General features: G+C 38.9%; 1 protein-coding gene across 2 annotated transcripts in view; it reads left to right on the top strand.

The window, feature by feature from the left end:
• Window positions 1–27,111, top strand: part of LOC122812081 (gamma-aminobutyric acid type B receptor subunit 1-like) — a 2,214,644-nt gene that overhangs the window by 1,360,737 nt on the left and 826,796 nt on the right. For both annotated transcript variants that reach the window (XM_044084349.1, XM_044084350.1), the window contains one exon: window positions 8,206–8,226. In XM_044084349.1, the coding sequence (XP_043940284.1) occupies window positions 8,206–8,226 (21 nt within the window). The remainder of the gene's footprint in view (window positions 1–8,205; window positions 8,227–27,111) is intronic.

Below are 27,111 nucleotides of genomic sequence, written 5' to 3'. Positions count from 1 at the left end.
CTTCCTACTACTCTGCATATTAATGTATTAGTCACTGGCTCCAGGATTTTCATGCAGTGTGACAAGAGTTTGATACCTCTATACTGATCAGAGTAATGCATGGCCCCTTTGTTCTTGTACACAGGAGCCAATTCTTCCTCTCTCGCCCAACATCTTTATCATATCTGCCGTAAACTCATCTGTGCCTGGTACATTCCCTGACTTCATTTTCCTCAGTGCTGTTCTTACTTCTTCTAAGGTGGGCTTCTCCTCTTCTTTCATTGTAGACTGTATCTGGGGCAGTATAGCTTCTGAGGGATTTTCTTCATTCAGACGCTGCTGGAAGTATTCCTTCCATTTGCCTTGGATATCCTGTGAGCTGGTGAGCAGGATGTTGCTTGCACTCCTTAAGAAGCTTGTCTGAGTACCTTCCTTATCTTTCTGTCTTTGCCTTACAACCTGACAGAGTTTCTTTGCTCCATTTATGAAGTTGCTTTCAAGAAGCTGGTGGAGTGCCCTCTGGTGCTTTGTTTTTTTGCCTTTGCAGCTCCACTCTTAGCCTCTTTGTTAGCCAACCAGTATCCTTTCTGATCTTGTAAATCTTTTCTGTCTCCCACTTCTCCTGCACTGCTTTGTTTTGATGACTTCCTGGACTCTTGTATTCCACCATCAGATTTCCTTATATTTATCTGTTTATTTATTTAAAATGTGTTTACCGGGGAAGTCAGACTGGGCTAGTTCCCATTTTCAGCAGAGGCCCGGGAAGAAAAGCTCCACATAAAAAAATAAACACACAATATAACAGCACAAAATTTTACAGATCAGAAGAATTATACAGATCATAAAGAAAGCATACCATACAACAGAATAATTATTCACTAATATTTGTCCAATAATGTTCAATAACCTATAAATATTTTGCAAAAGTTAAGTATACATCGGTGAAGTAAGTTGAAAAAGTAACAAGAGGATGAGTAGAGGTCAGGAAATTTCAAGTAAGTTCAGCCTGGTGAGGAGCAAGAGCATAACCAATTGCCATTTCGATGGATCTTTAGCAGGTCTTTGAACTGTGCTGGGTCAGTTGTGTTTAGTATATTCTGAGAGATGGTGTTACATGTTTTAGAAATGTTATTAGAATAAAGAGAATCTCCAAAGCTATAATTGGATTTTGTAACTTTTAATAGAAGTTTGTTGGAGGATCTCAGGGTCCTGTTGTTGAGGTTTATTTAAACTAGGTTCTGTATGGCTGCACATTTGACAGGTAGGTGTACTATAGGGTAGGTTAGGGTAAACTGGTTTAAGGAAAGGAAGTTGGGAAGTTCTAGCCATTTGAGTTGTTTTAGAGCAATGCAGTGATGGTATATACCTTGCTTTCATACCTGCTTTGGCCACATACCTGTTTATAGTCCTCACACATGCTGTTTTGAAGAGCTGCCATTCTTCTTCAACTCCATCTATTCCCTCTTCTTCCTGAGGTGCTAGAGCCCTGAGTAATTCATTCAGTTCCTGTGCTTTCATTCTAGATAACTTCCAGTTTTTTCAGTCTAGTCTCTGTTGACCTTAGAGTCTTCTCTGACCATTGCTTGCAGCTGATTGTGGTAATAATAGTTTATGCTGTGAGCAGCCACTGATTCTACCTCAGTTTCCTTTTCTTACTAGGAGAAAGTCTACCTGAGTTGCATGTTGGCCACTATTTTATGTAATTTTGTGGCTGTCTCTTTTCCTGACCCATGTGTTGGCTACCATCAAGACGTTTGCCAGACAGAAGTATAGAATGGGCTCTCCTTCTTTATTCCTGTTGCTTCACATGTGTGGATCCAAGCAGTCCTCATATCCTGTTCTGTCTGTCCCAATATGTACATCCGGGTCACCCATTATAAACCCCAATACATGCTGTTCTGCTTTATCTAGTAGGTCCTGTGACTGCTGTCTGAATGCACTCTGTTCTTCTTTATCACAATCCTCCTGTGGGCCTAGGCTGAGATTATGAATACTGTTCTAGCATTAGATTGGAGTCTGATTGCTATGAGTCTGTCACTAATTCTGGTAATATCCCTCACTGCCTTCCAAGTCTCTCCCTCACTATAATTCTCACACCTTTTCTAGCCTCTCCTCCTCCTGTGTAATAGACTCCGGATTCCAAGCCAAGTGGCTTTGCTGCATTGCCCTTCCATCTTGTCTCCTTGATATATAGGATATCCAGCCTTCTCCTTACCATCATGCCAACTACTTCCAAGCTCCATCCTGTCAGTGAACTTACATTGACATTTTTAGTTCATGTTTGGCAGGTTCATTAGTTTTATGTCCAGCTTTCACTCAACAGAACTAGCACAAGTAACCCAAGCTGGGTAGCTGAAAACCAGCCAGTGGCTTTTTAAACCAGGGCTGGGCTTTATGGCAGACACACACTGGCCAATAGGGGCACATACACCTCTCCCACCATTAGCATGAGTCCCTTGGGTAAGTCAGAGTAGGCTGCATCCTCAATCTACTTATCACCGGTAACTAACCATGCCCAATATTAGTCAACACAACTGAATCACATATAACCAATTTTTATTCCTAACCCTGACACAGCATGCAGTCTGTGATTTGTGTTCTCCCATCTTGAGGATACTGCGCATCACAATTAATACCAAAGTGGTTAGTATATGCATTTCTTCCCCCTTATAGACACCATCTAGAGTCTGTACTGCTGTTCACAAGTACATTATAGGATAAGTCTGAGGTGGAAACATTCAGCATATTTTTGGGAAGTAGGAGGAACTCCATAGAGACAGAGGAAGGACATGCAATATCCATACAAGCAACTGGTCAGAAGTCAGGATCAAACCTTGTATCTTGTGCAGGGGAGGCAAAGACCATAGTCATTATGCCTGCTGGTCTAGTAGATCTTAGGGAGACATCATTTTTAGACACTTTAATTTTCAAAGCACTGGCAATGTATGTGTACTTGTTACTGTGAATGTTCCAAATTCCTAACTTGCTGTTTCATTTAATATATCTTTATACACACAATGCCTAGAGTCTAGGCTATGAAATATTTGAATACATAATACATTATATTTCAGTCTTTGGACTCTTATGCTACTGTGAGTAAACTTCCATGAGGAAATGCCATAACAGAACTTCATCCATCCATCCATCCTAATTAGGCAAAATACACAAATCTTATTATAGACCGCCTTTCATGGAAATTAAATTGAAAATCAACTGATGTGTCTTCTGTTCTCCTCAGATAATTTTATAAGGCTCTTCTGTAACGCAGATGTCTTTCTCAGTCATGCATGCATCAGCATGCTATCTTCATTCTGTTTATCACAAAGAGTTGACAGTTACCGTGAGAGCTGTAATAAAATCCACCAAGGCATTAACTTAGGAAAAACAGAGTAAATGAAAGGAATGGTAAATGTGTGTACTTTTGGGCTGTTCCGCAAATGTATGAAGCGAAGTCTGTCCTTGATCTCTCTGTATGAGTGAGTCAGTCTGCATGACACATATCTCGTCCACAGCGCTCTTCTATAGACCCTTCATAAGAATAGAGCATAAATTCATGACCCTTATGTTGTCAGTGTATTTTGCCATTAACTTTCTGTAATTAAAAAAAGAGAAACTTTACACCTGCAAAAAATATACCCTTCATCTCTACATTATGCAGCTAATTTCTTAATAAAGTACATTGAATTGTTGAGCATTTCAGCAGCTGTAACACTGCAATACTCTTGTACATTATTTAGAACTAGATTCATAGAAGGCTTGCATTAGCAGAGTTTTGCATTCATTTCACTTATTTAATAATCCTGTAATATAGGACCATTGCACACAATCATAGTGATAATGTATGGTTTTAGCTATCTGAAGCATATGGTGACTTTATGAGCTTGGACTGACACTTACTTCTCATGTATTACAGGAACAGCTGTCTTTCATTCATTTGCTATTAAAAAGGAATAATTCACACAGCCCTTTTACTTGAAAAGAACTTTGTGACTGTTACCTTGTAGTGTTGTACATTGGTACTTGTATTCTCTCCTGTATTAGCCAAGCTTCATGCCACATTACCATTACTAGTACTACTGCTCAGGTTAGTGGTATCCATGACAACAAGGATTATAGTCACAGCTATGAGTCATTGCTGTAATGGAAGATCTCTGTACAATCGTACCGGCAGTATCCTGACTTAAAATTAATAGACATTCACTACCTTTCTGCTAGTGGCTTGTTTTATATTGGTTATTAGTTTCTCCGATGTCTGACTTCCTTAAACAGAACTTGTTGACTAGTTATTTGGTTCATCTGCAGCAGTGGCAGTAGGAAGACTAGGAACACAACAGATGTGCTAATGCATTTAGCTTCTGGGCTTGCATTGATGGAGATGTACTTTGTATTTAATGGTTTTCCGTTACTTACATTCTGCTACACATTATTATTTATTTTCCTAGACCTTATGATTCCATTGCTCCTGGGTGTGTACTGTCAGATGAATGATAAAAAAACAGATTTGAATATGAACCCATACTGAGCTGCAGATTCTGCAGGAGCACAACACTATGTTAAACATATTTTATTTTATTTTATTTTACATTTGTTAACCGGGGGTGTCTGACTGAGCCGAAAAGGCCCTTTTTCAGCAGAGGCCCGGGGAGAAAAGCTCCACAAAGAAAAAATTACAGACACATTTAGTTATTTAGACATAATCAGTATACACACAATTACAAGAGACATGTTTTTACAGTGGTATGCGGCACAAACAGTTACAGTGGAGAGAACAATCAAAAAAATATTAATTTTAAAAATAAAGGTAAGTAATAGATTTGTGGTGTACAGCTGAACTTTGGAATGGAGGTAGATTATATACATAGTACACAGGTACAGTACATACATTGTAGATTAGCCAGTGTTTGTGAGTAAGATTGAAAAACTATTATCAATTGCTCTAGATTTAGTATGTATATGTTATCTGCTTTCACTAGCCTGTGGAGCAATCATGACACTGCCAACTTTGCTTGAGATGTTGCCTGATGAGGTCTTTAAAGGAGGCTTTGGATGATGTGTTTTGAATGCTAGTAGGGATAGAGTTCCATTTTTTAGCCACCAAACTACTATATAGTGCATCTCCAAAGCTATTGTAGCTGTTGGTGACTTCTAGTAGTAGTTTGCTTGATGATCTAAGAGGCCTTTTGGCTGAGTGATGTTGTACTAGGATTTTGAGGGCAGGACACTTATTGGGGAGGTAATAGATAGAATGACAGAGGCAGAGCTGATTGTAGGTTAGGAGGTTGGGCAGTTCAAGCCAGGGGAGCTGTCTCAAAGCAGTACAGTGATGAGTTCTATATGAGCAATTTGCAGCAAAGCGGGCAATTCTGTTATAGCAAGCTTCCATTTTGCTTAGTTCAGTTTTGTTGAGATTAGTCAGAATGGGAGATGCATAGAGTAGGGTGGATAGAAGTTGGGAGCGAGCAATGGCTGATCTTGTGTTGTTGGTAAGAAGTGGTTTGATACAGTAGAGTGACCCCAGTTTGGCATGTACTTTTTTAATAGTTAAGTTCAGATGACTATCAAATTTTAGGTGGGAGTCTATGGTTATTCCCAATAGCTTAGCCTGTGCCACTGGAGCAATTGGAGTAGCATTTGTGGAGTAGATAGTGAATTGACTTAGTGTTTTTGTTGGAACTGGTTATAATCATAAGCTGAGTTTTATTTGGATTGAGGATAAGTTGGGCTTTGGTAAGGTAGTTTTCAACATCAGAGAATGATAGTTGAGTTGTTTGCAGGAGGGTAGGAATGTTTTGTGCAGCACAGATTAAGGTAGTGTCATCTGCATACTGAATTATAGATGCATGCTGTGTGGAGGTGTGGAGGTCATTTGTGAAGACTGTGAATAGTAGTGGTCCTAAGATAGAACCCTGTGGGACTCCTATAGTTATGGGCAGCTGAGGAGATAGAGAATTTTCCCATTTCACAGCTTGGTACCTGTCAGTTAAGTAGCTTTGGAACCAGGTAAGAGTGGAATTAGATAGATGATCTTGGTTTAGTTTGTTTAGCAGGATTTGGTGTGAGACTGTGTCAAATGCTTTGGATATATCCAAAAAAAGAGTCGACACTTGCAGGCCTTCATTTTTGAGACGGTTTACTGTGTCTGTGAAGCAGAGGAGAGCTGTAGTGGTACTATGGGCAGGTCTGAAACCATGCTGAGTAGGTGACAGGATGTTGCTGTCTAGGAGATAGTTTAGCATCTGGGTATGGATGCATTTTTCTAGGATTTTGGCCAGGGAGGAGAGTAAAGCAATGGGTCTGTAGTTATTAAGTTCAGTGGAGGTCCCGCCTTTATGTATGGGTGTAACATAGGATATTTTCCAGAGTTTGGGCACATAGTTTTCAACAATTGATCTGTTTATGAGAGTGGAGACTGGGATAGCAATAGCATCTGCTGTAAGTTTCAAGAAATAGCTGGGGAGTAGGTCGGCTGATGTTGATGAGGTTTTTAGTTTGGAGAGCATGCTTTTGATTGAAGTGGTGGAAACTGTTTTGAGGGTAAAGCTTGTATTAGTGTTATTTGTGTTGGGGGGATAGTGAGGAAGGAACTGTCCTGTGATACTAAGGATAGAATTGAGTTCACAAAGTGGGAGTTGAATTGTGTTTCGATAGGAACTTTAGTGTCAGGGGTGGTTGGTTTGGGGGTAGCCTTGTGGGTGGATTTTAGTAGCTGGTTTACATCTTTCCAAAATTTTTGTGGGTTGTGTTGGTATTTAGTTTGTAATGTTGTGTAGTAGGATTTTTTGTCCAGCTTAATGCATTTTTTTGCACGGTTGCACAGTTCTTGGTACTTAGTTGGGCTTTGTGTTTCTTTGTTTTTCTGATAGTAACGCCAGGCAGTGTCTCTGGACTTGAGGATTTGTTTGGTTTCTTTACTGAGCCAGGGGTTTGTAGAGGTTCTAACCTTGATTTTGCACAATGGAGCGACAGTGTCTAGGTGTTGTAGAAATGTTTTGTTGAAATATGCTACAGCCTGGTCAAGTGGGAGGGATTTAGGGGGGTCCAGTCACAGTTACACAGTAAAGTGTTGAGGACCTCAGGAGAGAATTTTTTTGTGTTTCTAGTGGATATATAGTTAGTGGTTTTGCATATGCTTGTTCTAGTATGTATAAAGTATATTATGTTGTGGTCACTTAAGGTGTCTGGGAGACTGCCTGTGTGAGGGTACAATGTGGGGTTGCTAGTTAGGACCCAGTCAAGGATGGATTCCCTTTTAGATTTTTTATCACACCTAGTTGGAATTTGGACTAGCTGCTGGTAGCCATGGAGATTTATTAGATTACTTGGTGGTTCTGATATACAGGTGAACCCATACCCATATGCACTGCTGTACAATGTCCTTGTGTAATCATCAAACCAGCTAATCCAGCTACAATGGGCCCTGCAACTAATTCAGCAAAATGATAATTCCCAACAAGGATTTACATGTGCAGGAATGACATGTATGTAGTATCATTAAAGGTCATTTCAGTGCATGTTGGGAACAGTGAAAATCTTTAAGTTGAGAAGAGTGAAAATCTTCATGTAGCTATTCCAGGAGTATTTTACATTTTAATGTGTGCGTGCGTGTGTGTGTGTGTGTGTATATATATATATATATATATATATATATATAAAAACTGCTTCTGTGAAGTACTACGCACCACAATCCTGTGTATTCAGCAGCTGAATGGAATGTGGTGAAATGTGTATCTCAATGCTAAACAAAAAAGCCACATGTAAACATATTTCTAAATCTGTCCACATTATGTACAGAAAAATGAAATCACAGTGCTTCAGGCTTCACTGAACTGCTAAGTGTTTTTTATTCCACTGGGAACACTTCTCAGTTAATCATTTATCCAATATTCTTGCATTTTAACTGATTATGTAGGGGAAGATTTGTAACTAATTCATTAGAGTTCTTAACAGTGTTATACCTTTATATGTGTTCATGATATTACATTTTTTGAAAGAAAAAAAATCAGTTTGTAAAATGACTATATACTAGAAGATAGAAAAGCAGATCATTTGTAAATAATATATATGTGTGGGTGTGTGTGTGTGTGTGTGTGTGTGTGTGTGTGTGTGTGTGTGTGTGTGTGTATGCTTGTTATGCATAACTAACATTTGGAAAGATTATGAATTCATTTTTCTGTTACCGTTTTAACAAACTAATATTTTTTATACCTTTCTTTGTTTTTCCCACAGCAAAGCGCTCTGGAGGAAATAGTAAGTACAGTATTCCTTTAACATTTGCTCTTTCATTAATAGGTGGATGAAGATACTTATGACTTACTGTTTTATTTACTGATTTATTGATATATTCATTTTTAAGCTAGGAATTGAGTATTTAAGAATTTGTTGTATTTGATTGCATAACTGCCCCATACATGAAACACCATAACCTGTTACCCTTGTGCTTTCAATACCAGATGGATTACTAACTAGATGGGTTGCAAACTGGCTCAAGGACAGAACCCACATGGTTAGAATTGCTGGAGCCATGTCAGACTCCAAACCAGTTACAAGTGGCGTCCCACAAGGCTCAGTCCTGGGACCTCTCTTGTTCGGTATACATTTCTCGGAGGTACAGGCCAACAGGGAAGGCCTGTGGCTGACCAAGTTCGCAGATGACTGCAAACTGGGCACCATAATCGACTCTCCAGCCAACACAAGCATCCTCCAAAAGGGCCTCATAGAAACAGACAACTGGTACCAGAGCCATGGCCTCAAGCTAAACGTCAAAAAGTATATAGTCATCCCCTTTGGCAAAAACAAAGTGCCCACAGATTACCACATAGGTGGTAATCCATTAAGTACAGAAGAAGTAATTAGGGACCTGGAGACCCAAGTTGATAGCAATCTCTCATTTGACAACAACGTGACCAAAGTGGTTAGAAAAACATTTTATATAGCCCACCTAATCATGAAGGGATTCACATCTAGATCAGGGGAAGTCATCGTGCCTCTTTACTCATCCCTCATCAGGCCCATAATTGAGTACAATGCCCCTTTTGGGATTTACCTTACCAGACACCTGCAGCAACTGGAAAGACCCCAAAAGTACCTCACCAAGAGGATCAAAGGGCTCAAACAGATGCCATATGCTGCCCGGTTAAAGAAACTCCAACTCTACTCAGTGGCATACCACCTGCTCAGAGGCAATCTGTGCCTGACGTATAAAGCCATGTCCAACCCGAAATTAATGGAAATGATGCACCTCAGAAAATCCAAATCCCATCGAGCTACGCGCTCGAGAGACTTGAACCTCAGCACTGAAATAAATAGGACATGCTGGAGGGACAGATTCATAACCCAGAGGCTCCCTTCACTTTGGAATAAAATCCCAGCCCAGGTTAGGCAGAGTCCCTCATTGACTCTCTTCAAGAGGAATCTTGATGAGTGGATGGGAGATCATAGGTTTACCCCAGGAATCACTTCTGTGTCACTGTTAGACAGAGGCACAGTATACTAACTTCGAAAAAGGGCATAGCAAAATTAATTTAAAATGGGTGGCGAAAGCCAAACACATTCTGGCTAGGCTTATAAATGCCCTAGAGTAGATAGCCTAGTATGAACCTATGAACCTATAAACAGGTAATGATCTAGCACAATTTAGACTAAGTGCAGGACTTCCATGTGTAGGCTTACTATGAATTCAGTGATGGTTACAAACTTGAATCACAAAATAAAGTGATTAAAAGTTCACAAGATGAGAATGCCAATGTCCACGTACACAAATGATGTTGAACATTGAATCTCCTGACCAGAAGCATAGCTAGCTCAACTAGTTCCCTTTGCCATTCCCACAAACCAACACCCCACAACATCACTCACTCAACTGTTCACGTGAAAAGCAAAAAAAGTCCATTCCTTTTACTAGCTCACCAACCAGGTGACCAGATAAAGGATTTGCCCCCCTGCCTTCCTTGCATTATATAAAAATAGTAATAATAAAATAAATACATTTTTTTGCTAAACTGTAGCAAACTGTTTGCTACAAATGTAGCTGACAGTTACTATAGTTTATACCCAGTTTACATGGAGCACTATGGACCTCAGTCTTTAGGTAGAAAAAAACTAAAAAAAAACATTTTTTTTTACATTTAAGCTATAGCAAACTGCTTGCTACAAATGTTGCAAATAGTTGCTACAGTTTGTACCCTGCATGGACTGCTATGGTGCTCTGATGTTTGTTAAAAACCAAAATGTTTCTCTTTTACACTATAGCAAACTGTTTGTCACAAATGTAGCACACAGTTGCCACAGTTTATGCCCTGCATGGTGCGCTACAGTTGGACCACACACAGAGCGCTACAGCACTCAGTCTGACCTCAAATGCCATACTGGCATTTGAAAACCAGTATTGCACTAAGGCCGGTAGGGTTGATTGATGGCTGATCACATTGAGCTCTCTAATCCTTTGCACATTTTTTGCCCCACCCCAGCTGTGCTACTGCTCCTTACCTGCATTTCACAGGAACAAGTATAACATGGGTCCAGAAGGGGCGCAAGGCTGGATGTTCGCATATATGGGAATCAGCATTGTGACCTTGTGCTTGTGTTATTTTGTGATTCGAAATTGTATCAATCACTAAAATGATAGTAAACATATATCGATATAGATATGGATATACATATAGATATCTATATCGCTATAGATATACATGACTGACCATTGTGCAGGATTCTGAAGTTGGCACCGTGGATCAGTGATAAGAACTGAACTTCAAGATCTGGGGATAAAAATTATCTTGCGGTCATGGCTATATGGATTATGTTTATTTTTCTAGTGTCTGCTTAGGCTTTCTCTGTGTACTCTGGCAACACCATAAAAAACATTAATTTTGACTGACTCTCCTAAATTGTCCATTTATTCTTACTCTTTTAGTATGAACCATAGCTGCAGTGTTCATAGAGCAGCTCACTTACTAAATTAACAAATGAAAACTTAATGAATAGAAGTATGTATTGTGTTGTTGAATGTATATTAGTGTGTAAGCTTACTGTGTAATAATGTCTTTTCTGACATGAGGCTAAGACCAAAAATGTTAACCTCTCCCAGTGTGATGTTACCATAATGTATGCAGTGTTCTTCTATGAGTAATTTTGAGTTTATCCCTGGACTGTGTCAATTTCTTACTAGCAGATAGTCTGAATTGGTTAAGTACATCACCACTGATTAAACTGTAACTGGACCCTATCCATAAAATTAGCACTTTTCAATTATTCTATAATATTTCTGTTAAAACATTGATTTATTTTTTTTTCTTTTATGTGAGTCTATTGATGTATGTTATGGGTTTGGATATTGACTGGTAGAAGACCCATACATTACATTATATTATATCAGTACATTTTGTAAGGCAATTTCTGCTATATCTAGTACTGCAACTCTGCAAACATCTCTTTCTTTTGTTTTGAGGTTGATTTTAGGAGCCCTGATAAATATCTGCACCTTAGGGAACTGTTAGTGGTTTAATTTTTATTATAAATACATATTTGTATGGTGAAGTAGTGTCACATGTATGGCAAAGCTGGCTGTGCCCAGTAAAGACTGTTTTTTTTTAATATGAAACAGTGGAATTCAGGACTTGTTATTGCAATTGCAGTCATGAGAAAACCACCCAGAAAGGAAAATAAATTCTTACAACTCTCACTGTTTATTTTTTTCTGTAGAAGGCCATGGGGCAACCCTCATCACCTACAACAGATTTTATGAAAGGCCAGGAAGTCTGGCTATTGCCACACTTAAAGTAATTAGTTGTTTGGGGGAGAACATTTGAGATGACATGTAATGCCGTCCACAGTAGGGTAAAAGAGAGTTCATTACTTGAAGCAAAATGGAAGGTGACATGACAAATCCACTGAGGGTCTGAGGCCCAAAGGAAAATAAGGTATTTGGCTCAGCCCTCATCATCTCATTTCTTTAGATATACATTTTAGAATCATACAAGAATGTTCTAAGGAATGGACTTGTGTGTGTGGTGGAAGTGGATGTGGCACACCTTTTGGCTCTAGCACCATTTATGTACAGATGAATGGTTTGGGCTTTATCTATCTCCCAAGTAGATGAGCTTGCACAAAATATAAACTGCCTTCAGATCGATTCTGCCTACTAGTGATCATTTGCACACAAACACACCTACCTATTTGTTTAGATAACATATTGTCAAACTGTATGAACTGAAAGAACAGGTTGAAGGTTTGAAGTCACACCACCATCTCTGTCATTCCCCATACGTTGTTGCGATGGAGGCTTTTTGATGCCAGTCACAGACTCTAAGTCATGTGTTGTGAGAAATGGGCATCCCATGTCATTGAGGAATCTATGGTGCTCACCTCGATTGCTAACCCTTTCAGCTCAAAGTCATGGTCCATGACATGATACTTCATATCAGTTATTTATTTATTTATTTATTTATTTATTTAACATTTGTTAACCAGGAAAGTCCAACTTGTAAAGAAGCTAATTTTCAGCAGAAGCCCCGGGAGAAATGCTACAGACACATGTCTTTGTTAACAGTTCACAAAAAGACTGCTGCTTGAGGAGAAATGAACAATCTGATATGAGCCTCTTAATCTGAATATGTTAAGATTCAGTGTTTTAGTGTCCCCTGGAAAATTTACTCTCAACTGTACAGATTTTTGCAGAATGTCCAGATTTTTGTTTCCTATTTTTGGTGTGTTCCTCCTAAAATCTGTACTTTTCTGGCGAATAGCTGAGCATTGAAGTTATTAAATAATGACAAACATTTGAGTTTAAGACTCCACATCCTTCAGAAAATTCATGCTAATGCAAAACCTATTATTCTATCAATTTTCTAAGTTTGTAAAAGCAATATTTAAAGTATTTCCCTATTTGTCCCCCCGTCATTTTATGCTTTGTCCATATTTTTTGCTCTGAGGCTGAGAGGTATATGTGTAGCAAAGTTAGAGACCTGTTGCCAATTGAGAAGTGAAAAAGTTACATGTTTACTACCTAGATGATATAGCAACTAAAAACTGCATTTAGAATTACTATCTAGATGGCAGCTTAGGAAAGAAAAAGCAAAGCAGGGGAAAGCTGTGATTTGGTTTCATTCATCAAGATGTCAAGTTAGATAAAAAGGCAGAGAGAGAGAGCGAAAATAATCCATACCTCATAGACCACAAGCCACCAGACAGAGGAAAGCCTGAATAGACAGAAAGAGAGAGAGAGAATAGAAGTGATGTCAAAAATGTCATGCACATTTTTGAAAATGATGGGGTCTGAGAACAGACTGAATTGCAACATGCAAAACTGGTACTGATTGGTACCTGCCTATAAATTAAGCTGTGCCAATACCTTCCTTTAATCCATGTGTGGAGGTAGACAACTTGCAGTTCCAAATACCATGTCTGTCCCCTGAGCAAAAGAAGAAGCATGATTGGCTGAACAGCTGCCATGTGACATATCCACTGTGATAAAAAGGGTAAGCCTGGAATGGACAATGCATCACCAGTTTATGAATGGACTAAAAGCAAATATGAATAATGACAGATTCCCACTAAGGTTTGATACAGTCTAAATGGCTGTTTTGGGAAGGAGACTAACAACCTTTTGGTTTAGACATTCCATCTTTATGATAGCTTTCAGAAGAATATTTTCCATAAGGTGATAATCACAGCCCTGCACTGCAGTGCTGTGTGCAGTCCTACTTTTTAAAACATGCACTAGTTCTAGCTGTTTATTTCTTTCAGCATACAAAAGAAGATTTAATTACCATTTACTGCAGATCACATTGTACTTAGCCTTTGTAGCTTGTGTATTTACATAGACTGTATTACTTTATTCAGACATTATTTTTCATAGTAATCAATTAATGATTATTGTTTTATTTCATGTTCTTCTTATAGTTACACCTCTCACTCTCTTAATGCAAAAATAAAAAAGGACAAAGCCAAAAATAAATGGGACCAAGTCACAAAAAAGGACAGATTTGTAATATTGCTATTATAAACTCAGAAAGTTGTTGGAATAATGTGTTTTTCATTAGCATGCATACTCTGAAGTATGTAACTCAAAATTCTGTCAATATTTAGTGATATCAGTCCTCAATGAATTATCAGAAAACCACTAAGTTTATGGGGAAGAGACCAAATATATGTGGCAAAAATTTGCACATTCTGCAAAATTCTTTCAGCTGTAGTGTGTGTATGTCTATCTGTCTGCTGTAGCTGTGAGGATGTGATCACTGTTTTACTTTCTCTTTTACAATCTATTGATTATGTTTATGATAGGGTAACTTCTGTACTTCTTCCAAGTATAAACCCTGAAATAAACTGTAATACTGAGTATTTTCACTTGTAGTAACATGCACAATTTTTCTAATAATATGCTTTTTAAGTGTCATATGTTTTTGCTTCCCACCTACTATATGCTCTTTCTTGGTATCCTTCATTAATCTTCATAACAGGTGGACATAATGTAGACAGGCTGTTCTCCTTATGGCTATCTGCAAATCCCTGCTCTTAGCACGCATTAATGTCACTTGTTTTGTGCATGCATAATTTCATGTATGCACTTTCTGCTGAGGCTGAGTCTGTTAGCCAGGCAAGTAAGAAAGCAGAGCAGTGTAAGTAAGCTTACCATAACAACAGATATTTGAATGATCACTGCTGCATCATCCTTAGCTGGGTTATATCCTACCAAGTGTGTAGTATCTGGCCAGCTTCCAAATTCTCAGGACATATTTCAGGCTTGAGTGCCAAGCTTTTCAGAGTTTTCCTGCCAAGGGGGGAGGGGTCTGGGCTGGGGTGAGCCCTGAAAGGACGATGCTAGGTACAATAAAATAAGTATTCACACTCTAACATGAACAACACACCAAAAAACAAGGGGAATGGAAGAAGGGGCAGCTGCTGCAGCAGTGATCATTCAGATAGCTACTGTTATGGTAACAACTGTACTGCATTCATTATATTGATTAGTGCTGCAGTAGCCTTAGATTACTGCACATTCTGGAAAGGTAAGAGTCCAGGAACCACTGGAGAATGGTCCTGCTAAATCCTGATCTAGGCCTAGAGAGGGAATCAAACTTGTAATGCCTTCTAAGCATATGTTTAGTGGACTAAATTTCTGCTTATGGAATACTTCTGGAATCCAACCCTTCCTAAAAAGCTATAGATGAAATCAAGGCTCTGGTAGAAGAGTGGGACTTGACCCTACCTGAAATAGTTTTATGGTGGTAAGTAAAACAAAAGGAGATATCCTTTTGGAAGTAACCTGTTTTGACAAAGATTATACCTGCTTTTTATCTTCACAAGAAATGAACAACTGACCTGAAGATCTGCCAACATCCAAGGTAAGGCGCATCCTTTCCCATCAATTTTAGGTTTAGGAAAGAAAATGGAGAGATATCTAACTTAGCATAAAGTAAACTCAGATACCACTTTTGGCAAAAAAGAAGGATTAGTTCTCAAAGAAACCTTGTCCTTATGGAAAATGAGATAGGGTTGACTCACCATAATAGCTTGCAGAGGTCTGAGCATTATTATGTTAAGAACCTCACATCAGACAGATTAACTGGTTCAAATGGAGCATGTGTTAGCTTCTCTAGGACAAACATTAAGTTCCTATGTATGGAACACTGGCTTTTTGGAGGTCTCTTATGCTAAACCCCTTTCAAAAACATTTTGACATGAGAATGCATTGAAAGAGGAGGATCCATGACAGAAATGCTGGAATGGTTGATAACTGAGCCTTGATTGTAGAGCCATAAAGGCCATGGGATAATAACTCACACCAATAGTAAAACCAAGGAAGAGATATGTAGCCTCAAATGGGTGTTTGTTATGCTGTTTGCACCATCTTCTGTTTGCTAAGATATGACTTTCTAGTAGCAGGGTTTTGTTTTTTTTTTTTTTTGCCTCTGTTAGTACCTACTGCATGTCCTCAGTAAACATATCCTAAAAGGAATTAAGACCTGATCATCTAGACAGTTGGTTGAAGTTGATTGGAGTTGTGGTGTGTCAAACATCTCTGATCCTGTTTCATTGAGGAAGCTCATGATAATTGCCCCTGGCCATTTCCAAAAGAAGGGAGAACCACTGTTGCCTGGACCAGAAAGGAGTCATCACAATAATCTTGGGGATTTCTTCTTATTCTTCAAAGTACCTTAGATATCAGTAGAAAGGTTAGAAAAGCATACAGGAGCATTCCTGTTCAAGGAAAGGAAAATCCATCTGAATATCAAGTTTTCTTGCATAGAGTCCTGGAACAGAATATTGACAGCTGATTGTTCAGACAGGAGGTAAATAGGTCTACTTCAGGAACTACCCACAGATGGATCAAATCTTTGAAGACACCATGATCTGGTTTCTATTCATGAGTGTCTGCTCTTGTCCTACTCAACTTCTCATGCTGTGACTGAATATAGGATGCCAGCAAAGTGAGGTTATGCTGTGAAGCTATATCCCAAGCTAACTTGGCTTGTCTGCAAAGGGGGTATGTCCTGGTTCTCTCTGGGTAGTTGATGTACCACATGACTGTGGTATTGTCTGTAACCACCTAAAGAGGTCCAGGGGACTAAAGATGATTCAGAGAGTTGAGTGCCTTGATCATGGCAAGTATCTCTTTTATATTCATATGCTAGCATCTGTCCATACAACTTGCACTTTTATCCCTGAAGAAGCTACTCTTCAAGCAAAGTCCAAGGTCTCTGTTGTGACTGACTGCTTTGAAAGAGTGAAGGAGGAGGGGAGACCTGAGTTTAGGGATATTTGCTGTCTCCACCAAGTAATTTCTGAAAACCCAAACACTGGGATTTTCAAAGAAAAAGGATGTTGGCGCTGGGCCAAAGACACTTCAGATCCCACTATATCTTTCTCATTGGGCATCTTGCCAGAGGTAATATGAGAATCATAGATGTGATGAGACCCAACAATCAGAGGTATTTCCTTGCAGTGACCATAGTCCGAGTGGAAAACCTTAAAATAGATCTAGATATTGATTTCTTTTATCCTTTGAAGAAAAGCTGTTCAAACTGAGGTATCTAGCTGACATCTGAGGAATAGAATACTGTGTAAAGGAGTCAAAACAGTCTTTTCAATGTTGTCTTGGAATTCCGGCTTGTCTAACAGATTTCTCACCCAAGTGTGTGATTGCTGGCACTTCGAAAAAGACTATGCAAAGATAATAAAGTCATCTCAATCTGGAATAATGTGAATATCATGCAGCTGGCAATGTACTATAAATGGATATAAACCCTTTGTGAACACTCTTGGTGCAGTAGATAGTTCAAAGGGTAAGGCAGAGAACTGATAATGTGATCCAGACACACAGAACTGTAAGAAACACCTGAAGTCTGGATGAACAGAGATGTAATGATAAGCATCTTTTAAATCAAATATTACCAGGAAACTTAAATCATTACATCTGAGATGCACCTCCGTGTATATCTGCAGTTAACTCCTACTGACACCTCTAGGTGTCAAATATTGCTTTTTCATATTTGCTTCAAAAATTCCAAAACTATGCTATGTACAAGGTTTTAAAATATTTCATCTTAAAGCTTCCACAATGGCAAACTCAACTGCATTAATATTTTGACCTCTGTCTAGTGCAGGTAAATAGATATTAACTGTTGTTTTTTTATTATATTAATTTATATAGATATAATTTTCACATTTTTTATAAATATGTCAAAAAACAGGTAATACAGACAGAACTCCTTAGCCTCATATGAAAGCTCTCAGTTAGTTGAATAAAATGCTGCTGTCAGTATGTGTAACTTGAGTGGTTAAAAAAGTCTATAAACATAGTCCTCAGGGTAAAGTGCCTTTGTATTAAAAAATCTATCAATAGAAATAGAAATAACTCCAAGGCACACCACTGGCTGACAAACGGCGCACTTTAATATGTAAAATAAAACCAAAACACCAAAACAGTAATCGCTTTCGCGTTGCTCAGAACGCTTCTTCAGACTGTATAGGATTCAAATACACAATTCAAATAAATAGAAATAATACATCACATGTCCCTTTAGTTAATTACTATCCAATCAACCCTAGCTATAGCCTTGGGAAGGAGGAACTGGTTGTATCACTCCATAAGACAGCTTGAGCTGAAGGACAGAGAGGGAATAGAGGAGACTGGTCTAATGGTTGAGAAATAACCCTCTGGAAAGTAAGAATTTCTTCCCACTGCTGTCTGTAATCATGATAAATGATCTTGAGAATCCATTTATTTGTTGTCAGGGTGGGAAGGGGGGGGGAGGTTCCTGAGATAGTCATTCTGAATTGGTGGACTGTCCTTAGTTTTGGGTTGTTTCTGAATTCTTTTTAGAGTCTCTCACCTTGCTATTTTTTCTTCTTAAACAAATGTCCCAGACCTAGTGTTCACCAACAATGGGTGTCACCGCACTACCTCCTGTGTATTGCCCTCCTTGGTAGGATCAGACCATAAATCAGTCTTGTTTGAAGTAAAGATGAGACCTGATAGCCCACAAAGAAGCACAAAAACTGAAAAATGTCTCCAAAGCAAACTGTAGTGTACTAAGCGATGGTATAAAAAGTCTCAGAGCCCCTGCTAACATAGCCAACAATGACTCCTAAGCAGAAGAGTACACAAATGCCCCCTATAGCCACTTAAAGAAATGTATTGACTCAGCTGTACCTAACAGGACTAAAACCAGGTCCTCCCAAAAAAACAAGCCACCCTGGTGGACTGTAAGTATAAATAAGTTATATTACAAAAGAAAGAAACTGATATCTAAGAACAAGTGGGAACTTACTCAGCAGAAGAAGAATATCATCCACATCTTGAACAAGCAAATCAGACATTTTATAAAGTCCTTTAAGGCTAGCTATGAGACTAAATTAGCATCCCTAGCTAAAGACAAGCAGAAGGCATTCGTTAGCTATGTCCAAAATCTAAAAGAGAATGCCCAACTTATAGTGGATGGTACCACTCACATTGAATCTGAAGAAATTTCGAACCTGCAAGCTGACAGATTTGGCAATAACTTCACCCCCTATCCCCAGCAACCATACCCCACAGCATTTCTGACACCAATCCACTACCGAGTATCTCCAAAGAACAAGTCATACAAGCACTCTCCAAAGCCAAAAACATGACCTGTATGGGACCAGAAAACATCCCAAGTTGCTTACTAAACAATCTAAAACAAGAACTAGAAGAACCACTTGGCACTCTCTTTAACCATAGTGTGAGCACTGGCTTTGTTCCCTCAGTATGGAAAACAGCAACAGTAATCCCCTTGCACAAAGGGGCTGCATCAACCAACCCAGGAAACTATCAACCCATAAGTCTAACCAGCCTTATCTGCAAGGCTATGGAAAGACTCATCATGGACCTTATCAACAAGGACATAGTTGACATTCAAACTCTTGTTCTGACCCAGTCTGCTTTCATAAGAGTAGACCTTGCTTATTAAACCTGGTGGACTGAGAATATCAACAGAGCCTTGGATGAGGACAGAGCTGTACATACAACCTATCTTGATTTAGTCAAGGCTTTTGACACAATCTCCCACTCAGGGATCATTGAGAAACTCTCAGCGCCTGGAATTAACCCGTATGTCTCTAGATGTGCAGCCTACTGGCTCACCAACAGAACGAACACTGTCAAAGCTGGAGACTCCACTTACACCAGTAGACCATTTACTAGTGGGGTACAACAAGGATCTGTGCTGAGCCCTCTACTGTTTGGAATCTACTTCTCTGAAGTCTGGGCAAAAGTAGATGGCCTTTGGCTTACCAGGTTTGCAGACGAATGCAAACTGGGCCCAATCATTCAGTCCCCCAACAATGTAAACATATTACAGAAGGGGTTGACTCAGATAAATGATTGGCACCAAACTCACAGACTAAAACTAAATGCAAAAAAATGGCTCATTATCCCCTTTGGCAAAGAAGTATCCCCCACCAGGAGGAATAATATCCTAGACCTAGTCATTACCAACATAAGTGACCGGTGTTCCACACCTGTAGTCAACTCCTTGTTGGTCAGATCTGACCATAAGCTAATCGCCATAGATATCCACACCCCCACACCCCCATTAAGGAAACCACTGTAAAAAAATTTTCCAAAGCCAACTTCATGCTTTTTAAGACAGAAGTGGACAACTTCGTGACATCCATGTAGATGGGCAGTACAGTTATAGAGTACACAAATGTACTCTATAAGCACTTACATGAGTGCATGGATAGTGCTATCCGTAACAGAACCAAGATGCCATCCTCCAAAAAAAGGAAGCCAATCTGGTGGTCCCCTGCTATAAACAAACTCTACAACAAAAGGAAGAAACCGTTGCAAAAGAGAGTAAAATCCCATGAGTGGAAAAGCTCAGATATTATAAATCACATATATTCTTCTAAACAATATAACCAATCTAGCATTACATAAATTGTTCAGTTCCTGCTTTTTTATGTCTCATTCTCCTCCCCACAGTTTTTATTTTTTTCATTGTAATTTACTCCTGCCCTTTTCAATACATCCCACTTCTTGTTCTTGTATCTCTTGTTACAATATTCACTACTTCAAGTGTGGTTGGTTTAGACTTTGATTTCTGTTTCTTAGTAATTGCCTTTCTGGCAGACACCAAAATTAAACTTAACAAGGCTTTAATATATTTAGGCAATTCACATCCTGTATCCCAGGTAAAAAAAATAATTTCTTTAGGTACACTCAATTCCTTGACCATTATTCCTGGCAGAGTACTCTATAGGGAATTTTTAAAGTCCGCCAACTCATTGCACTGTGAAAACATATGCTATCAGGTACCTCTTTCTTCCCCACCATACCTCCATCACTTGCCATCTCCCCTGCAATCTACACCATTAAAGATATACCCCAACATTCTGTTTGTTGTTGCTACTGCCCTATCTATCTCTGCTTCTGGTGGTCCAGTCCAGGCGTGAAGCAACACATTTAAGGTACTTTTTCTTCTTTTCTGCCATCATTTCCACTTCTTTCAATTGATATTTTACCTCAAAGTCGTTTGACCCAAGTCCATCGCTCTGCATTTGTTTTACCACTTGTTCCGCCTTTCCAAATCCTTTGCTGGATTCATACTCATCTTCCACCTCTATGCCCATTATTGTGTCATCAATAAAGATGCTAATCCTGTTATCTATTCCAGTATAAACATCCTAAGACAAACTCACTGAGGGACCAGGCCTGACCTATTATTCAGGCATTCATTTTTTTAAGTGGAATATTTTATTGATATGTACCGAGGGCTCACGAAAAGTGAAATTGAATGTAGCATAAGGAAAAAGGCTTATATGCAACTGTTGAGAAAATAATTATTTATTCTTTGCATCTGATGACTGGGTAGATGGGCTGGCCAACAGACCCTTTTCAGTCATGACCTGGGCTATGAGGAAAGAATTGAATAAACAGATCAACATAGATTCAGTCAACCTTTGACCAAGTACGATTTGAAATAAGTAATATTAGCAAATGACGAGCAGAAGAAGTTGTATAACAAAATCAGGCAGGCATAAAATATCCAAAGTATGTTACTTAATAGAACAGGCATGGGGAAAATATAAGCTACATAACAAAATCAGGCAGGCATAAAATATCGAAAGTATGTTACTTAATAGAACAGGCATAGGTAAAATCTAAATGAGCTACATAAAATCAGACAGGCATAAAATATTCAAAGTATGTTACGTAATAGAACAGGCATGGGTAAAATCTAAATGAGCTATATAACAAAATCAGGCAGACATAAAAGAAGCTTTATTGTCGAAACAGTTATCAAATACTTAGATGTGTTAAAGAAATTTGAAGAGTGGATATCAGGAGACATATTTGCACCTAGGTCATGGCAAAACTAACATTTGTAAGGGATTATTTACAATATATACAAAGCAGAATGTGATGGAAGTTTTCAAGAGTAAAACTATATCCTCAGATCACCATTTCTAATACCACAGTTGTTTGGGCATAAGATCTAGTGTTTTTAATTGCTTTTGTTACCACACCTTAAGACATGTGAGCAATATCCTATTGCTTGTATCCCTGTAATTAATATTTGGTCCAGTCTTACACCGTGTGTCAGTGAGCTCTCTTTCTCTCCATCATGCAGCAATCTAGTAATAAGAAAATAATGCAAAGGGGTGTTAGGGCCTTGCAACACATATGAATGATGTAACTGGAGGCCTCCTGCAATATCAGTGTTACTCTGATCTTGCATTAGTTCATATTGTTCACAAACTCAGGCACTTGTTTTCCTGAGATGATGAGTAGCCAAAATCTCATGCAGTATGAGTACTTTTGCTGAGCTTTTGTGATGTGTGATTGGGTTGGGTTGAGGAAATAAAGTGGAATCAAGAAAAGGTTCTTCACCAGTAAACATTCACTGTAATGGCAGTCAAGTTCTACTGGACATTTTCACTTTTAATCCCCCCTCCCCCCACACACACACATAACAAGACAGATGATGCCAAGTTACCAAGTGAGTTTTCCTTGTTTGCAACAGTAATGGACATTTTATTAACTGGCATATAATATGTAAAATAAAACCACCCTTTGGACAGAAAGTCTATACGGACAATTTTTCCTTTCTTGCATCATTCTCGACTATCCTCTCATGTTAGCTGCCAACTACAGTACAAACTGATCTACATAAATAACTGATTGTAAGTTTTGAATTTTGTGTACCTTCCCAGACTGTGACATTAATGATTTCCAGTATATCAGTACTGTTCTCCAATAGCCCCTCAAACAGTCTGCTAGTATTAAGTACATGATGTTAGGTAAATTTCATTCTATTTCCTTTCTCTTTTTTGTTTTCTATCACGAATACAGAAGAAAATGTTGTCTACTTTGTCACCATTCAGTGACCATCTAGGATCCCCAGACTACTGACTGTTTCTGTAGTAGAAGTCATAGATGAGTTCCCAGTGCCCGAGTGTCATCTCATCGTGTTGAGTTTGGAGTCATAACTATATTTAAAAGTCTAGTATAAATTGTAAATAAATGTTGATCAAAGTAGAAAAATCGAAATTGTGTTATTCTTAACCTTGGAATGCAATAGTGGGGTTCCCTTACTATTATGATGCATTTGTCAGACTTGGCTGAATTTTTCTGAGTCTGTCTGCATTGAGAACTTTCATTAGACATTCTATAGTTAGCTTTTGCATAGACATGTGATTCCATATGACATAATAGCTGGAGCTGGTTGTTGGTTAAATGGAGACCTAGGCAGGGGAATGGACCAGACACCCCCTTACTTGTCTCATGCCCTCACCATAAACACTGCTCAAAACCATCAGCTTGCATACTATTTTTCTTTACTTTTGAGATGAAGCAGAGATATAGATTTCATTTAGAACTTATAATTTAAATATCATTTGTTGGCTGGGATAGTCCCACTAGGCTAGTAGAGTCTTTTCAAGGGGGAGACCCTTCGTGGTATTTATACTGTTAGAGAAAATGTGGCCAGGTCATTGGGGAACTTCTTCCTACCCTTTTTGATAGCTCAGGTGGAAGTAAAATATCTCACAGCATCTACCATTGATCCAGACAGATGGGATCTCATTTTAACATCTTATCTAAAGGAAGACACTCAGGAGTGCAACACTACCCCCCTTTAAAATATACAGCAGCATCAGCAATCCTTTAACATTGTGTGAGAGTAGAACCCACAGTGCTCTACACCAAGGGAAATCATGCCATCTTTTGTGCTACTAAAATCGCTTTCAAATTCTGTAGCACAAATACTGATAGCCATTTGCTAAACAAAACCGTTGCACAGTGAAAACAGACTTAGTATGAGCTGCAGTAAACTTCTCTTCCCTTGTTTCTTTCATTCATTGAAATACACTGAAACTCACATTCCTTGAAAATGCACCCCGATGACTAAGTGAGCAGTCTGTTAGTTGTTGTAGAGGATTAAGGCTGTTGCCTCTTGTAAACAAGGTAAGGGTTGGAGCCTGATTAATTAACTAACCTGCTACATAGGGCATTTCACACACACACACACACACACACACACACACCTACTAAAGGAAGGACATTGGTCTCCTAGTCTAGCACAATGGTAGCAATCCAATTAGTTCTCAGAAATCAAAACCTGTGAATATATCATACTAAAGAAATCATACAGATGCAGAGTGCATTCTTAATGAAGAAATTTAATTGCTTTAACTAAAAGTTAAATTTTATGGCAGCCCCCCAGCCAGCACCCTTCACCCCAGCCACAGAGCCCCAGGCAACTGCTTGGGTTGCCTAGTGCTAGTTCCTGCTAAGACAGCAACATCTTAATGAACTGGAAAATCTTAGTCTAGTTTATTTTATTATTCATTTGGTATATAACTGGATAAATAATAGATGCTGGATAGCTAACGGTTAGGATAATTGAATGTAATATGGCTCTTTATTTAGAAGAATAATACTGTATTCCATGATAAACTTGGTTCTGTTTAACATTTACTCATTTTCAAAGAACATTGGTAATTTCTTCAATCTTTACTTTATAATGATACACAGTCTATCAAGCTTTATTCTATGATGCACATTAATAGCATGCATTTATGATATTTTGGGTCACAGATAAATATCTCATTAGAAGGTATGAGACCGTAGGACACAAGTGGCATTCATTAAAGACATGGGTACGTGTATTAGTGTTAGAATGTACTTAAATGTAATGCATTTCATATTATGGTCCCTCTGTTCAAACCCTCATGAAGCCTTTTTAAAGAAAGTGCATTGTCACTATTATTTTCTCCCCTTTTACACCACCACAACAACATATAGTGCTTAAAGTACAGAGCAGGATTTTCACTAAATCAGAACATGCTTTTAATATGCACTAGCACTGTGTTTGGAATCTGTGATGGAGTTCATAAAGGTATGCGGCCTTACCACACTGCAGTAGTTATGTCAGTGACAATTACTAGAAACTGTTGTTTCATCTGTGTATGTTACTGCATCTGCACATCTTGTGTGTTATAATGATGGCACTTCATGAGTGACATGGTTGACACCCGCAGCCTGGCCCAGAAATCAAGGAGCCACAGTCCTCACCACTAACACCAGAAAGGGCAACTCATATACGAGGAAAGGATAACAAATACACACAGTAAAGTACAGTTTCCCTTAAGTGCACACAGGGATCACAGTCCATTTGGGGCTGGTTGCCCCTTTGCTTCCCAGGTCCCCGATAAGACTCCCCACTGGCACAGTGCTAGGGTCCAGATCTCAGTCTAGCTAAACTCCAGTACCCTCTCTGTCCAACCAATGCTTCATGTCCCTGCCCAAGTAGCTGACACACACACACACACACACACACACACACACACACACACACACACACACACACACACACACACACACACTGAGATAAGTATTTATACAACTTCACAGACACTCCTGGGAAAGGCTGACACAGATTCTCCAGCTGTATCCCTTTACCCAGACTATATGGTAGTAATTACTGCCACCACCAGCTAATAATTATCAGCTACCCAAGGCCCTTAAAATGGTGTCCAGTTATTACTGTGCAATATTATTATCCAATGGTAAGTGTGACTAATCAGTCTTAAGGCTTATTAGAGTGGCTTTGTACAATAAACTCTATAAATATGCAATGTACTCTAGAGCTCAACTTATCTCTACATAAACCAGCCACAGTTAAAAGGGTTTCAAATATTTAATAATAAATAATTAAAACCACAAGACAATACTACTACACCACAGTGCTATTCAAGAGTTCAGAGATCACACAGAAACTTAAAATAATTCTGTAATACAGTTCTGACATAACAGAAAAACACTTAGTCTAATCTTTATAGTCCTAGCTATTACTTGAACAAAACATACTTCTGAAATAACTTACGACACAGGCAGAGTGCTGATGAGATGGATATCAAGACAAGAATGCTTACAGTCTCTCTCTGAGCAATAGTTTTTAAAATCACACAAACATTTCTGCTGGGCCCTCGTAGATTACATCATTTTGACACTTAGGTTTTCCCAGTATACACATTACATAATTTTGACACAGTCTGGAGTTCGCAGGCCACACAGAAACTGCATTTACATTCTTTTACACTTAGAGCAATAAAGGACATTCCACATGTAAATTCTGATCATTAACTTTAGCCTTAAAACAATAGGCAGGATGCTTACTCCAGACTCATCGACTCCAATTCTAACTTCAAAGGACATACAAAACTTAATTTTAAAGAACATTTGAAATGCTTGGCTTAGTTTACCTTACAGCAGATGACAATTTTGCTACAATCTTGAAGTTCAAAATTTACAGCGTTTTCTTTCATTTAAGAAACAAGCCTGCATTTTACATTTATATTTACAAATGATAGAATTATCTATACAATTCTATCTGGCTAGGCTGGCAGCCTTCACCATTCTCTACCAGTCTTCACATCTCTCCCCATGGAGAACTCAAGCTAGTTTTACAAGTGACTCTTGATAAACACAGCTTTAGAGGATTAGGTCTATCTGGGTATACCTACCCCATTCCCTGTCTTGAGAGCACATCTGCATTGGCATTGCTACTCCCACTGTGGTGCTGCACTGACATATCCTATGCTTGCAACCCCAGGCTCCATCTTAGCAACTTGGCATTTTGCTGACTGGCTCTGTTTAACTGTGTTAGAGAGTTGCGATCTGCCATTACAGTGAATTTTCTTCCCTACAGATAAGGCTGAAGTTTCTGCAGTGCCCACACTATGGCTAGACATTCCTTTTCTACAGCTGCATAGCATTCCTCCCTGGGTTGGAGCCTATGATTAAGATAAACCACTGGGTCCTCTTCTCCCTCTGAAGAAATCTAGCTAAGTACAGCCCCCACCCCATGGTTCAAAGCATCCACTTGCGCAGCAAATTAATTGCTGTAATCTGGACTGGCTAGCACAGGGGGTCCTCTCAAAGCTTCTTTAAGCTTCTGGAATGCCTGCTCATATGCTGGGGTCCACACTACCTTATCTGGCCTGTTCTTCCTTGTCATGTCTGTGAGGGGATCAGCTATGGTACTATAACTTGGGATGAACTTTCTGTAGTACCCTGCTGTCCCTAAGAATGCCCTCACTTGCTTTTTGGTAACAGGTGCAGGCCATGCCTGAATGGCTTCCACTTTGGCAGGTTCTGGCCTT

This window comes from Protopterus annectens, chromosome 9.part0 (assembly GCF_019279795.1).
Source record: "Protopterus annectens isolate FY-2018-M chromosome 9.part0, PAN1.0, whole genome shotgun sequence".
Lineage (NCBI taxonomy): Eukaryota > Metazoa > Chordata > Ceratodontiformes > Protopteridae > Protopterus > Protopterus annectens.
Note: the sequence above shows the minus strand (reverse complement) of the source record. Positions and strands in the feature narration are given on the sequence as shown.